Genomic DNA, 16,607 nt, shown 5'->3' with positions numbered 1-16,607 from the left:
CATAAGTCGTAGGTTTTTGTTTTAGTGAACAGTACACTCATAGTGTTAATTTTTGCCTTTGACAGCATTTGTGTGCTGATAATGGAAAGAAAATTGACACACAAATTTCACTACCGAAGTCTCCTTAAATTGTTTCAGACCAACTTCTCCAGCAACACTGCATTTCAGTCAAGAATATTGCAGATAATAGTAAAACTAAATAAATTTTATGTTTATAATGATCACACTCTGAACTGAACATATTGAAATAAAACAGTTTCAAGTTTTTATAACTTGACGACACCTGGCTCTCTGACCCCTGTTGCGAGTGATTCCCTGTCGTGACAAGAGCGCCGGCCAGCCTAAAACTCAGAGAGTAAACGGGTTCTCATCAGGTGGCTTACAACAGGGGACCGGGACAACAGCGACCCCTCAAGCTGTCGGCCGCTCGAGACGCCACTTAGTTCGGTCTATGTATGTCCGTAGTTCTGTCTATGTACAGGCGAGCTACGACTGACTCCCACGCACCGGCGCAAGGCGAGCGGAAAGCAGGGGAGGGGGACGCACGAGATGCATGGGAGACAGTACGCGGTCCGGGTCAGATAACACTGTCATTCGTCACACCAGCCGCCACGCTCGGGTGCGCTCACCGCTCGAAGCACCACTCAAAGCACTTTTTTACACTTATGCCCGGACCAGACTGCTATGGGCAACAGCGGGCCTAGGGACCAGGATAGACACAACAGCTTTCGTCAAACTATTATGTACATACATCAAATGTCACTGTTTCATAAAACTTAATAAACAGGCTACTAATAAATCAAAAAGCTGCAACAAAAAATATTTATTAGAACCAAAGCGAGTTTATGTGAAAAATAGCTAACTTACCTTTGGACCCAAAAGACCAGGTTGATCTGTTAGTATGAGGCCCAATTCTTTCAATGTTGTCCGCAGAAATTTTCTCCTTTCCCTGTGGTGATGAGCCCTAAATGTAAAAATAAAAATATATCAAGAAAAACTAATACAATTTTGTTGCAAAAATTAAAACAGGGCATCCATACAAATCTATGATAATATTCACCTGACTTTTCTGTGACTTTCCTTAACAGAAAATTTTAATTTTCCCATTCTATTTTTCTAAAAAAATATTTACCTATTTTGTAATTTTATGAAAAGAATAAAGAAAATTCAGCCTCCACCTTCCACATATGTCTATAATTATTTAACAAAAATTAAAATTCAAAGAGAACCTTGCTACATCATTTTAAAATCTGATATGTTTTGGCATTAAAACACCATCTGAAAAAAAAAATACTTCCTTAGTCTCGGTGATGGCAGACTGGAGCACGAAATTAACCCCTTAAATAACTATCACTGTGAATATTTCCATAACTTTTCCAGGATTAAAAGTAAATTCCCTGACTCTCGCTGACCTATTCCTACTTCCTTGACTCTCCATAATGTGGACACCCTGCAAAATATTTATCGTCAAAACTTCTGAAAATAAAATATTTGAACACATTAATGTTCAGTTCAGATCTCGCTGAGCTTTCAATAGTACTACGTATATTATATTTTTTTAAAAAAAGCAATCCTCAGCATTAAATAAATTATATGATGCAATGAGATTAAGTGAACTGGATCGAAAAGAGAACAGGAGATGGAAATCAAATAAATTACCTTATTACTTATCTGGTATTTTTTTTCAGACAAATTTTATTTGCTATCTATATTTTATTAATATTCACAACTAAATGCCTCCAAATTAATAGTGTAAAAAATATAACTTTCATAGTTGTAAAAACTAAACGGGTCTAGCTAAACGTTTGTGAATTCAATAACAAATGGAATCTTTTGTTAAAAGGTTTGTGTAGAGTTGGAAAAAAAATATTTTTAATTTTATTCTTACAATAGGCATTATTTGTAGTTTAGGTTTAAAGTTAAAATTGTTTTAATTCAAGTTTACACTGTGTATGGTATATCTTGTTGGCTACACTGTGCAACACACTGGACCTCTCATTGAAGTGTGAAAAATACAATTGATCTGTTCATCATCCATGTTGAGCAAAGTGCTTTGTAAACATTCTTATTCTGACCAATTGAATGCAACCTCAAAAAAATTACTAGTTTAAAGTTTCTCATAAACTCCTTGGATTAAAGAAGTGTGCATAACCATGTGAAATAAAACCTTATCAAATAAAAAATCTAATCTTTTCTTGCCACTACATTAAGGTGAATCACTTGCCTTTTTATTATATTTTTATATATTGTTTTACCAGTTAGTTTTAAAGATTAATGGGGCATACGCACAGGTGATTTGGTTTGATGATGATGGGGGGGGGGGGGGGGGGGTAGAGATTCCCTCCCCCTCCCGAAATCCAAAAAAATCTTATTTCTTTTAACAAAAGCACATAATTTGAAAGCAAACAGCAAGCAAAAAGTTCTAACACCCCCGTCCCCCCGAAATCAAATGAAATCCTGCATAGGTGTTCCTGACCCAGCTCAGACACAAATAATACTGCAACTTTTTTCCTTTTAAAATTCATAGTATTTAGTTGCAGTTAAATTTTACAACACCTATACCGTCATTTTATAAAGTACTATTTTTTTTACTCTCATATGAGAATAAATTGAATGTCATTACACTTGCACCAATCCCAGAAAACTAGTAAAGATTTCTAAGTATCATTTAAAACATTATTTTGGACATATGCCAGTCACACAGAGAAAACCCAAAGAATGGAGAAAGAAAGATGACTACACAAACACACAGAAAACAAGCAAAAAAACAAGCACATGTCAACTGGTCAAATAGTAGACATTAAAGAAAACACATCTCAATGCTAACACTCTTGACAGAAATGGAATGTACGGATTGCAGTCGCCATTGCTCTTTATATTTTTTCATCTTTGGCACATTATGCAAACATTAACTAAGAACATAATTTATATGCTTGTTCGTTAAACTCAGTTTTAAAAAAAATTCATGTTATAATTCTAATGAACTCTTATTTTATGTAAACATTTTTAGGAGCAAATACTCATTGCCAGTCTGGTATAAAAATAGATTATCTCTGCAGCTTTAGTCTTGCAGAAATGTAATTAACAACCTTGCTGCAGACTGGAACCATTTCAACATCTCATTCTTCATACATATAGCCAACAAACACAAAATAACATCTTGAAATGATACAATAATATTCACAGCCAAATGTTGGTTAAAAATTGAATTAAATTATATACTACAGTTTTGTCCAATTAACTTCTTTACTACTTACGCCTTCTGAATAGCTTGGCTGTAGCAATCCTTGACTTCTGATATTCGTTTGCTGTAGCCTTTGATACCATCAAAAAAGTTCTGGATGTATGAATGAATATACACCACTTCATCTCTGAACAACACCACAACCCAACTTGACTCCAGGGCAGATATCCACAACCTGTTTGCCCTCTCTTGGACAAGGGTTTGATGACACAGCATAAATCCAACTGAAACATGACATTATTGCTATAATTACTCCCATCTTCCTAGAATCCAGCTTAGTTTCTCAAGTAATTTAAGTAAGGAAATAGATTTCCTTGAAAGCAGGAAAATGTAATTCAAAATCAGAAATGTGATTTAAATAAAGTTTATAGAATTTGACATTTAAAACTTCATTATAATATCAGTGCATGAATTTTTTATATTGTCAATTCAAAATTTTCCAGGGTATTTTTAATTAAATTTTAAATTTTGGAAGTTTACTGTTGAGACTCTGGGCGGGCCGCTCAGCCATTTCGCAGCTTGGGTGGTATAACTGAGTAATTGGGGCACAGGGCTGGTGCGGTGATAGCCTGACACGCAGATTTGACAAATTCTTTAGCCTGTTGTTTGTTCAGTCTGATGCTTGTGCCGCCACTGGCCGCGGTTACTGGGTTGTGCAGACACAACAGGACGCCACGGTGTGGCCACGCACATGGCTGGAGGGGATGCCTATTCAGCTGTCCTGGTTAGTGATTTTGTAATTGGTTTTCAACAACCCTGGGTTGTTCTGGTAGGTGAGGGGTGAGGAGATTTAACCAGGTTATGAGTTTGTTCGGCACTCACTCTGGGGGGAGGCTATGCCCCACAGAGGAAACAATTTCAAGATTCAAGATGAAGGTCGTTAAGGCGAACTCAGGCGGGCGACGTACCGAGATCCCGAGAAAAAAGAATTTAAGGTAAATTCTACAAAGTCCCTGGCTTCTTGGAAACAAAATAAGTAATGTGTCCCTCTTTGCTGAGAATATTTAATTTAGGTTAGTTCATGTGGTTTTATAAATTGAGTAAGTTGTAGTCATTGGAGTTCAGCTAAAAGTTTCTGACACTCCTCCGATCCCTCAGGTCAGCACGAGAAAATTTTATAAAGCTTAATTAAACACTGAAAATTTTACGTTGGCTCTAGCTTGTGAAACGTAGGTTCCTAACTTATTTGTTTTAGTATTTGTTCACTGTCAATACAAATGGTTATTTTTATAGAATTTAGTTTAAAGATATTTTTAATAATTTCAAACCAGCAGCTTCCCATAAAGTTGTTTGTTGACGAGATTCTTACAAACAAGTTCTCCCCTGAATTAGTCATTTTATTATGTCCTTCCCAACCCTCCCTACTCCCCTTAATATTTATACACAAATTTTGAACTGAATTTAAATTTGCTAATGAAGCTTTACTTTTTTTTTTTGTAACCATCAGTTAAAGAATGTAGGTAATTTATAATTCAGAAAAAGGTAGGAAAGAGTGAAAACAAGTAAATGAGAGACAAAGATAGACACATTAAAGAGAGACCGAGAAGTAATTTCATGAGAAAATATGCTAACAACTATTTACAGTTCCTTTTGACTCCACCAGAATCAAAATGGTTGTAATATCCTACTCTGTATAGCTAGTCAGCCAGTCAGTAGATTTTGCAGCATTAAATTTTTCTGCGTGCAACCTAAGGGTATATTTGACAGATTGAATAAAATGTAAATGTAGAGAAAGAAACAAGCCTGGCTTGGAGACGTGAGCTCCCACACAATTTCTAAATCTGTTCCTTAGAGTCTCTACAGTGCACTACTTAGAAAATCAATGTGAGCTCATTGTGAGATTTCAATATGAAGACCACAAAGTCTGTTTGTGATCCAAGTCTCTTCCAGCTACAGTTGTTCAACCCTGCCTCAAACTATGACCTTAACAAAGTAATAAATAAGTTTAACCTGCAGATCTAAGTTTTTATTTTCAGCTGCCCATGAAAAAATACTGCAGGGATGCCTACCCAGATGCTTACATCCTCAAAGTAACTTTACCTAGATGGAGTTGAACTCAGGTTTTTCACAAGTAGATAAAGAGGCAAACATCATTGTGGCCGGTGGGTTTTCTCGAGGTACTCTTGTTTCCCCATCCACTCATTTAGTCAATGCTCCATTAGCAGCTGATCACTTTTCATTGTCTCTAATTACCTCGATGTTGAAAAGAGATGTTCAGCTCAATCTCGTTCATTCCATTCCATTCAAAGTAACTGTACCCATTAGCTGACAAAGCAAAGTTTCCTCAGCTGAACCACCGCAGGGTGTTTGCCTCTGTGACGTCCCACAACCACTTCTTCACTCAATTGACTTTAAATGCAACAGAATTCCAGCACAACATTAAGAAACATTTTTTTGAAATTTAACCAAGAACTATTTATTTTTGCTTAAATTATTACATGTGTGAATTTACTACCAATGTGACAATATAGTCAAACAAAGAATTTATAGCTTGGTTTTTGGTTAAAAATGCATATTCATTTCTAGTGCAGTCAAGCCCTCTAGACCTCAAACCCTGTCTCCAACCTGGTTGACTGGAAGCTGTATGGTGCCCAAAATTTCCCACGATCTTGCCTAGTAAACATGATGAAATGCATGCAAAAAGACTGTCCCAGTGTTGCTCTTTCACCACCAAATGATTTGTTACAGCTAGCCATGTATGTATCCATAAATTTAACTAAGGAGTGGCCACATGAAACTTAAAGCACACCCTCCCATTTCCTAAAATATTGATATTTAATCTTTTTTTTCTTCATATTTTCATTAATTACTAAGCTCCCTTAAATAAATATTATGGAGATTAAGAAATTTTATATGGTGTTCCTATTACAAATATAAGAAAAATTACAAAATTTTATTACTAATAAAATAATTAATTTTAAACTCACAGCATTAACAAACATCACAACCTGATCTGTTCTTTTCTAATGTGTTAACATTTGTAGTTTTCTAAAGTGGTGAATAAATAGGCAACTCCCCTATTTCTTGAAGTAAATATTACCATCATGTGTCTCTTCAAGAACATTAATGTTAATAAACATACATTTTTACAACCTGAGTCAGTTCTTATAAAATACAAACCATGATTCAAAAGAATTCTACAAGCCAATAGATACTGAAAGAAAAATAGGGAAAATAAATTCTGTAATGATCCTTGTAATTAGGCTATTTACTTACAAATGATCCACCTATCCAATGTATCAACAGAGAGATATTCACTTGCTATCGTGTCTGTTTGAGAAGGCTTCAATAAATGGCCTGGATTTCCAATCAAACTCAGCTTTTGGTCTGACCTATGAAAGAGGCACACAAATAATAAATTGACATTATGCAAAATATATTTTTAAATACTGTAAATACATTGACCAAATATTACCTCCATTTCTCTGCAGATAGGTTTCGTGTGAAATATATTGAATAAAGAGACATTAATGCTGCACAAAGAAGTTTTGAATGTGGAATGAATTCTTCAGACATTTTTTTAACTGGTGGGTCATAATCCATTATCATCTGACCAAGCCTTGGAAAACTCTGGTCGCTGTAAATAGAAAGAAAATATATATCATGAGTAAAAATAATTTTGTTAATGATTTACAACTACGAGAATGGCTATTTATAGATTAAATCATTCCGTAGTAACACATTGTAGACACAAACTACAAAACATAATTCCTGGATTGATGTTCATCTTTAAGAGCTTATTTAATAAATTTGAGACAAAACTTAAATTTATTCCTTACTCACTGTAACACTCCAGACCTCCGGCTAGCTCAACATGAACACTAGAAGAAGTTTGTTGGGCGCTGAAAAAAATATTTAAGTTCCAACAAATGAAATGTTAATGTCAATTGATTGATGACTGGAATAATGTCTGTCGGACAAAAACAGGTTTAAAATGTCTTTTACTTATCCTTCACGCAAATTCACAAGTCATCATGGCCGTCATCTTCTGACCACAAAACAAATAAAAGTCGAAAATGCAAACTGTTCACTCAAAAAACACAACTTCTATGACTCCAAATAAATTTACTGTTCAGAGGTACCGAAAAATATATAATAAATACTACTTGCAAGTAAATCCTGTAGTTGCTTGCAAATCACAATACAAACCGAAGGACTCAGTCCTAGGAACAATGGCAAAGTTACTCCCTCATTGCTTTGAGCTCTAACCTACAACTGTGATCAACAAATTCTAATTATCTGTCCAAAAAGGTTTAAAGTTTGGCATTGCCTGGACCGCAGCCACGAAATTCTTTCTTCACACCATTAATATATTATTTGTGAGCCACTGCCCGGCACTAACCTCTCGGTTACCTCATAAAGACATAGAATAACTTCATGGTCGCCCTTATTCCCGAAGAAGGACACGGCGCTCATGTGACATAATCTCCACCCAATCACAAAATTACACACAAAAATATTAGCCAATCATGGCACATGGCAACAGCACCTCAATTAAAATTCAAAGTATTTCTCACGCTTACAGAACTCTGTCTCTCTCTTATTATTACGTAACTGGCACACTATTGCATCAACTCCTTTTGAAACAAGGAACCATGGCAACAATAAAAAAACACATAATAAAATTACATAAACACACAATTACGAATAAAAAAGCAATACTTCAAAAATATGTGAAAGCCCATCTAAACTTAACTACACAACTAAATAAACAAGTAAAAAAAAAACCTATAAGTGGCTTATGCACCACAAAGCAAGAGAGTCATCAGGAACACTTAAAAAGCATGAAACAACGTAAAATATGATCATACAACATATGGCAAACACACACATATATATTTCTCAAAAGAATTGGTAGCTGATATTTAAATGATACCAGAAAACCTAACCATAGTATTTACTGTATATAACAAGACAAAATATTAAATTGTTAATTAAACAGTTTAATAGTGGAGAGGGCAGTCGTCTGGGTTGCTACAACATTAATTCCATTGTATTAAACAAATAAATAATATTTGGTTTGAGAATGGAGTAATGACAGAATAAATTGGTTGGGGAAATGGGAGGCAGCCTTTTTCCACTTTCAAAAATTCCGGGTTTGACCTTGCTATGAATTGAATCCGGATAGCCTTATCGGAGCCGATTTATCTGACCACTCAACCAACATGGCTCCAAAAATAAATCTTAATCTTCTTGATGATTGGTGACAACTGCACAGTATACAACACATTATTTCTCTTATGAAAAATGTTAAATTTCCCAAATATAGTTGATGTTAGTAAGCTAAACTATGCTCCAAGATGGTTAAAAATTTCAAGCAGTCTATTGAGTGCTTAAAAATAAAAGAACAGCAAGGTTAAAATAGAACACCACCAAGCTTCTCAATATTAAACAATGCACAGAGTTAGTTGGCAGAAAACACAATCGCTACCTTCTTTTTAAAAACAGGTTTATGCCACAATGAAGATTAAAAGTGCAATGAAGCTGTGGAAATTATAATTGATGTGGACAACTGGGAATATGTTGGACATGATACAGGTGTTTAATTTTTTTAAACTTAGGATAAAAACTTAGCAGTTTAGGGTGGACAGATTAAAAAATGGTGTATCTTCAGATGAAGATGAAGAGCAGCCAGAACTTCCAGGAATGCCAATCCACGAACTGCACAGTCTACAAACCACATTAAATAGTTGAAACAGTTTTATTGAGGACAGCAAAATATGGCAACTATTCATGAACTCAGTGAGCTAAAAGAGTTTACCATAACCATACCCCAGGTAACAATCCAAAATTTAATAATTTTTTAATGTAATTTTTACATACTTTGTAGAGCACATATTACTATGAAAATATTTTACAAAAATTTATTATACAGGTTGTTCTAAATTACAAGCTGAAACTGCAGGTACTTAAGCAGAACATATAATGGAGGCAGAAATGTTAAATGACTTTTATTGCTAGAGCCACTACCGTATACGAGATATGCTAAATCTACCTTATGTGGAATGCCATATCAATGATAGTGTGCACACCGTATGTACGTAGAAAGCACTGACTATCTCTAGATGTGTTGTGTGCTATTGAGATGGGCAGTAACTCTATGCAGTCTATGCAGTTCACTAATGCATGGAATGCTGCCAAACAATATGCTTGTTTCATGTGTTTGTGCATTTCCCAATATTTCCATGTTATGAGTGCCAGTATGATTAGCTGTGTACTTTGCTGATGTGGCATTCCACATAACAGGGATCCAAGGTATCCCATTGTTCATGGTACACGGTAACAGCTCTAGCGATAAACAGAAGCATTTCACAGACCCATGTTAACTGACATTTCTGCCTCCTCTATGTCCAGCGTATGTACCTACAGTTTTGTCATGTTATTTTATCTACAGCCTTTGAATTAAAGTAAATACTTAATTGATGTGTGGCTCATATTTGACTTTCATAATTAAAATTTTAAAATTTTCGATACTTAAAATTTTCTAGAAGTTCCATTACGTCAAATCTTTCTAGTTTTAATGTATGTACTTTACCACTAGTTGTTGGGTTTGTAAATTTTCCAATGCATTCCAAATTAAATTTCATAATAGTGTTCAGCGACTGGGTGGGTTCCCAGTTAGCTGGCCGGGCTAATGGCACAACCAGAACGAGAGCATGGCGTAAGCATGTGGCTGCAGTTTCCGTCAGGCCATGTCTGGGCAGGAGGAGGCTACGTCAGTCAGAGTGCTTTCTGGGAGACCCGGTCGTAGATGTAATGTCAGTAAGGCTTAAGTTAGACACTTCTCACAGGAGGCTATCTTCCATAAGGGAGGATTACTGATTAATTTTAGTGTGTCCTTTAAGATAAGGTTCAGCTTAGAAGTTCATGACACTTTCTTGTTTAGTAAACCTTATGAGGCCTTTGTAAAACCATAGGTTGACTGGAAGAGAGTTAAGAGTAATGTGGAACCTAAAGACATAGTTATTGTAATTTAAAGTATTTAGCTGTTTACGTATTAAATGTTTATTTTCATTGTTTACATATTAAATATTTATTTTCATTGTTTACATAATAAATGTTTATAAGTTTCAGTTTTAAGCTATTTTTAAGTAATTGCATCTTTTAAGTTACTCTGTCTCTACCAGAAATGTACCGATTCCTTAAGTGTTGAATTACAGATGTTTATTAATGTTTTAAGATAGGTGTACCTCTAATTAGAGTGTGTAGTAATTTGTCTTTAGTTGAGCTACGTTATGTCACCAGAAACTGAGTGTTGATAATGAGTATGAAAGTGGATTGGAAGCTTCTGACACATTCTCTGCCATATTAATGAATTTATTTATTAATTTATTAAATAATAATAACAACCATAACAATATAAATAGAGTATAGAGTAAAATGTTCAAACCAAACTAACTAAAACTTCGCACAGTTTAAAATACAAAATTTTGGCAAGGGAAGCAAAAACTTACCTCTGGTTATGAACCATTTCATGTGCAGCATTAAAAAGGCCCAAAACTGCTTTCCTGTCTTCCACTCTTGAAAGGAGAATCATAAGTGTTACATACGTGGACACAAGATCGAGATATGCCTTAGTGAGCTCGAAGTTCAAAGTCTGAAAATTAAACCAAACACAATACACAGGTCCCAATTTCATTTAAATTTCACTAACAATTAAATATTTGCACATATTTTTAAGATCATTATTTTATCACTACACACAATGTCCTAAAACTTGTACCCCTTAGCTGCATAGTGATACACAGCAAACAAAGTTTGTAAAATTTTTCACTAAGCATTACTCTGGTATGGATGCACCTCCAAATATATCCTCAAGCTACACAAGAAAACGGTGAATCACTGCTAAAGGGGTACTGAAAAGAGATGCTACTTTTTCACATTTTCACTATATGAACAGTGCCTGGTCATAGCAGCTACATGATAAGCCCTTTTACAGCAGCACTAGGTTCTCGAAACAGTTCCTAGGAGCAGCTCGACACACACAGCCTGTGGCACTACCTTCGCTTCTGCTAGCAATTCAACATGAAATTAATTTCAGTACAATCTAAGAAAACATAACTGATTTAGGAAAATTTGCAATGTCACCTTTATTTAGCATTTACTCAGACATCCTCAGTATGCCTTTAGTTCATCAGCAACAAAGTGCCCATGATCAGGACTTCCTCAAATTAAGTAATGTTAGAAGGTACATTACATTCAGAACAACAGACACTGCCAACGCGACTCCGACCAAGATGCATTCTTTCTTAAGGGCAACATATAATGACACATAATATATGTATATGAGTATATATGTATATATGTATGTATGTATGTATATGTGTGTGTGTCTATATATATATATATAAAGATCACTATTCATTTCACATCACAATATTAAATTCTATTAAAGAGAAAAAATCCATGAGGTTAGTTCTGAAGAAACTCTTTTAGTGAATTTGATAGATGTAAACAAACTTAACCAACATAATGGAGAATGAATATGTTACCACCAAAACACTGATATATTAACACTAGTTCAGAAGCACAATAAAAAAATCTTAACTGTCAAAAATGTGTTGCCATATCCAAAATAGTGTAAATCCACAGGCAATATTCAGCACAGTTTTAGAACCATTTCAGACACCTGATTACATTGTATCACAATTGTAACCAAAATTCTTGTAAGGGTTTTCATCCCATAGCTCACTCATGAAGTAATCTACCTATTACAAATCAGTTAGAAGGTGGAGAAGGATAATTGTCTTAGCACTATGCTGCGCTGCTATATTTATGCCAGTTCCTGACACAACTTGTAGCAACCCAGGTTACTGCCCTTCCCACTTTATAAATGAATTTACTAAAGGTTTATTATGTTTTTATAATCAGAAATAATACTTGGTTAGGTTTTCTATCTGAGCCGGGTTGTCGCGGAAGAATTCAAGTTGACAAGACTAACCTCAGCGCATCAGCGATTGCCATGCATTTTCCTTTCTACCCTATCTTCCAATTCTCATTTCCTACTTGGTTTGCTTTGGCCCTCCCATCCCGTTATGTACATTAACTCTGAAGCAAATCGCCATTGTCTCAGTATAGTGTAGTTTTCAATTGTGTAACTTAAGTTTCCACGCCCTAGTTTTTTAGTTCAGGTTTGAGTTTTTTTTCTACATTGCTTGTTTCAACCTGCCACCCTCAAGCTTGATGTGTAAACGTAGCCAACTGCCTAAAGCCGTTTATTCTTGTTATAATGTACACAAGTTTGTGATCCGTACGCTAAACTTTGTTATTGGTTAGCTCATTTGCAGTAATGGCAAGTTCTGGATTTACGTCTGTTGTTAACTTGTACCGCATTTCTGATTGTGTTCATGATAGTTTACCCCTTTGTAGCAACTGACCTGTCTGTTATGCCGAACTTACACTGGCCACCTTTGAAATTATAGTAAGAAAATTTCATTATATATTTACGTGAGAGCTATTTTTCTATTGTGCTGTTGTGTGATCCTTATTAGTTTTAACATTGCATTTTATCGCTAGTGCCTAAGAGCACCTTATCTATTTTATAGCGTAACTTGTGTTATTTGTACCTGATGTATTCAAGCTTCAATTTTATGTTAAAAATTCTAAACTATTACAGTGCTTAATCACCACTATGGTGTTAATCATTTTCTGCTTAATGTTTTCAAAATTTAAAAGACTACAGTATATAAATTACTGATATAAATTGTGGATGCCTTGTTGTTCTTACTCGTACTTGATGCTTTCAGCCTTTTCTAAAAATGATTAGGACCCACCTTCTTGACTACTGTCAACAGAATTGTAATGTCTTAGGTACTGGGTTTGAATCCGATACGGTGTATATCATTATGTAAATAACAGCTGTTTGTCCTTTTAAGAAGTATTAATGAATTTGCATAATGTTTTATGAACATTGTTTAAATTTATTTAATGTTTTTTTATACATATGATGGATTGTTTACTTTATTGTGAAAAATTTGTTTGAAGGTATTTTTACCTAATTTTTCCTTGGTTGATTGGCTAATATTTTTTTCTTTGTATTTTGTGATTAGTCAGAAATAGTCACATGAGCATCCTTGCTCTTTCCTCCGGAAGAAAGGCAGCCAGGTTAGTTTTTGTGTGGTCATGGGGCTGAAAGGTCACAGTTGGGCGGACACCCCGACAAGTAACCGTTAAGAGAGAGTTAAGGGGCAATTTTGAGAATTTGATAATTTGGTTTAGTCGGACAGTTCTGTAGTAGTTGGAATGTAAATAATTTTAAGGCAGCAAACTTGGTTTTATGAGGTTTTATGTAGAAGTTGAGAACAGTCTTGTAGCCTGAAGATGTTGCCAATGTGATTTGTGAATTTTTGTGAAATATTAAATAAAAATCAGTAAAAATCAGTAATTTTTCTCGGAGACTATTTTCATCATTAATAATTTACAGCAATGTTTGTATGAAATTTTAACACTATTTTTGAACCCAACTAATTGAAGTGTTTTTATGTATGTGTGGAGTGTTACAAACTGAATGTTGTGTTGTTACCAAACTACCTTACTTGCAAATCAAACTCTGATTTGTAATGACCATTTCCATATATTGAGTCCAGAATGGTGACTAGAACAAACACATTATATTTGGGTGCATTAACAATAATAAAAAGACTTGTAACTGACTGGTGATAGCATCGTGTCTATGCTTAATGGTTTTAAAGCACACAACAAAGAGGCTATTTTTATTGTTTATGAGAAAAATGAGATGTTTTTAAGTACATACATAACTGAACAGTAATTTTGTAATATGAATGAATCTTTGGTCAAAATTATATAAACCTACATGCAGTCATAAATACTGATTTATGTAAAACTGATGGAAATATTATTGTTAGTTGGCCTAACATACCAAACTAGAAAAATTGTGTTTCTATTTACAAAAAATGCTTCATAACCAAAATCAACAACAAACCAGTAGGAATATTGTTGTGAAAAATAATACACAGTGGAATGTGTGTAACTCAGTGAATCATGAGAGACAAGATACCAAGCCAACAGCTGTGTCCAGGCAGCATCAGTATACTTGTACACTTCAAGCAAGATGTGCTTCATAAATCAATTTTCCGTAATTTGAATACTTTGCAAGTCAGAGTTTGGGTGACTAGTAAATCTTAAGAACATAGTAAAAGAATACTGCTTTGCAGTTTATTAGTTCTACTGCATTACTGTTAATCCTTTTTGTGCAAAAAATTACACATTACACTAGTATCAGCAAATCAGGTGGTAAATCTAGTATTAAATTAGTATATGCAGAAAACTTTTATTTACTCAGCTCTAGTACAAAAATATATAGGTTTTGCTAAAATAAAATTATTATGTGACAAAGTACTTACAATGTCTAGATGAACTTGACAGGCATCCATTGTTGTCAATAACTCACAAACATTGTCTCTGAAGTCCAGAAGGTCAACGAAAGTATAGTAGTAGAGAGACAAAGACTTGATGATTTCATTACGAATTTGTGTAATTGCCTGCAACTAAAAATAAACGTTTTGGTAAAAAATATGTACAACTGAAAATTTGAATACAATATGAGAAATAAATAAATAAATAAATAGCATGATATTTCCTTAAAAACATCATCAAATCTTTCCACAACTATCATGTGCTCATACAAATTTTAGCATTTTTCTGTTACATTTGTTTGGATATTCAAGGGTTGATGCATCACAAGGTAACAAAACTTGAATAAATCAAATCTAAATGTCTTGGGGTCATTAGAGATGATGAGATGATAATGGCGCACTGACAGATGAATGGGTGGAGAATGACCGGCTCACTGCAACATCCGCCAAATTTTCCTTTTGCGAAAAATCTCTGCCAGTATTAAAAACTAGATCACTTTGGTGGAAGTATAATAATTTATTCCATTTGCAGTAGATTTACACTTTGAAATGATAATACCAAGCCTAAACCCATCATAAAATGGAGAATTAAAACTAAAATCATACATACATACACATCACACAATATGCATAAACACTTTTACATATTCATAAAAAAAAATACCACAAATTCTCAATATATCGGCCTGAATATAAAAAAATACTTTATAAACATTTAAAGGAATCTGTCAAAAAAATTATTCATATTTATTTTTTGTAATGTGAAATATGAAATTCTGTCCACACAGCTTAATAAAACTATTCATCATTTCTCAATGTACGGAGGTATATTTTATAACTGTATTGAGCCAAATACTGGAATCACAATGCATCCTTCATCACTGTACCATTAAAAATTTGACTATGAATAGTTAATTTTGTTTGCTCCAGCTTCTGCTATTTCAAGGCCAAATATGCACTTAATACAGCGAGTTGCTTTTAGAGCTAATAAACTATGGCCATGGGTACATTTTAGACACAAGTGGCACGGGGAAGAGCATAAGGAAGCGATGTTAGACAGTTGTCACTTAGAAGCAGAAAAACACATGAAAAATAGTGTATCGTTTTATCCCCACCTTGGCACATGAACGTCGCCTGTAATTTGCCTCCGATCCATGACGAGAAGTGCTAGGTCCTGCAAACTCTCAGGGCAGGCTAATTCCAAGACCTCGTCTGACGCGAGCACTTCGGGACGTGATCTCGAATCATAGCCAACGTTCAGTCACGCCTCCGGGTTCATTAGAGCCCCTTTCCCATTGTCATCAGCAGCCCCCACACACCCCACCTCACCAAGTTTCCTGGGAACACCGGCCCAGGGCTTTGACCAGCCACTAACCCCGGCCAGGGTTGGCCTCTCCCCAAGGCCACGACACAAGTCCCAAAAGTACATGCTTATGCCACCTAGCGGTAGTTTTGCGAATCACTTCCCTTGGGTGTTTGAACGCCTGCTAAACGCCTGCCCTCTGGCGTCTCCCGCAGCAACCAGTACCCCGTAGTTCCTTCCCAGGCCATCAGAGCGCTGACCTAGTCCGCTCCATAAGCCACATGCTGCTAGCGGTCGCCTAATGCGAGTCGACCTCTACTTAGTTCAGCAACACCTCAGTAGGTCGCACTGACATCGGGCAGTACCACCAACTTCGAGAGATATCGAAGTCTGCTTTCGTCAACAAGCCCCTCGGTAACCTTCGGAACCTTTCGGTCCGCAAGCTGAAGTCTCCCCCCCTTTCTTTAACGTCACCTTTTAATTATGAGTCTCTGCCGCCCCAAATTTACTGGGCGCCGCGATTCTGGACTGGCTACTTCGCATCTACATCATCAGGACGCCTCTTCGTTTTTAAGATGTGATCAGCTAGACAAGGGATGATTCCCCTCAACGGTAGTGTTTAGGCGTTAGTCAGTCCATATAGATATAGCTCGTAGAAGTAGTCATGTTATAGTCATCATAAATA

The 16,607-nt window shown here is 35.3% G+C and overlaps 1 protein-coding gene across 1 annotated transcript in view; it reads right to left on the bottom strand.

The window, feature by feature from the left end:
• The window catches only part of LOC134529517 (membrane-associated protein Hem), a 131,435-nt gene that overhangs the window by 101,930 nt on the left and 12,898 nt on the right, over positions 1-16,607 (bottom strand). Inside the window, exons 3-8 of the mRNA XM_063363686.1 lie at positions 14,608-14,751; positions 10,699-10,841; positions 6,660-6,821; positions 6,461-6,576; positions 3,258-3,468; positions 868-964 (exon numbers count right to left, since the gene is read on the bottom strand). Of these exons, the coding sequence (XP_063219756.1) occupies positions 868-964; positions 3,258-3,468; positions 6,461-6,576; positions 6,660-6,821; positions 10,699-10,841; positions 14,608-14,751 (873 nt within the window). The remainder of the gene's footprint in view (positions 1-867; positions 965-3,257; positions 3,469-6,460; positions 6,577-6,659; positions 6,822-10,698; positions 10,842-14,607; positions 14,752-16,607) is intronic.

This window comes from Bacillus rossius, chromosome 2, assembly GCF_032445375.1.
Source record: "Bacillus rossius redtenbacheri isolate Brsri chromosome 2, Brsri_v3, whole genome shotgun sequence".
In the NCBI taxonomy this organism is placed as follows: Eukaryota; Metazoa; Arthropoda; class Insecta; order Phasmatodea; family Bacillidae; genus Bacillus; species Bacillus rossius.
Note: the sequence above shows the minus strand (reverse complement) of the source record. Positions and strands in the feature narration are given on the sequence as shown.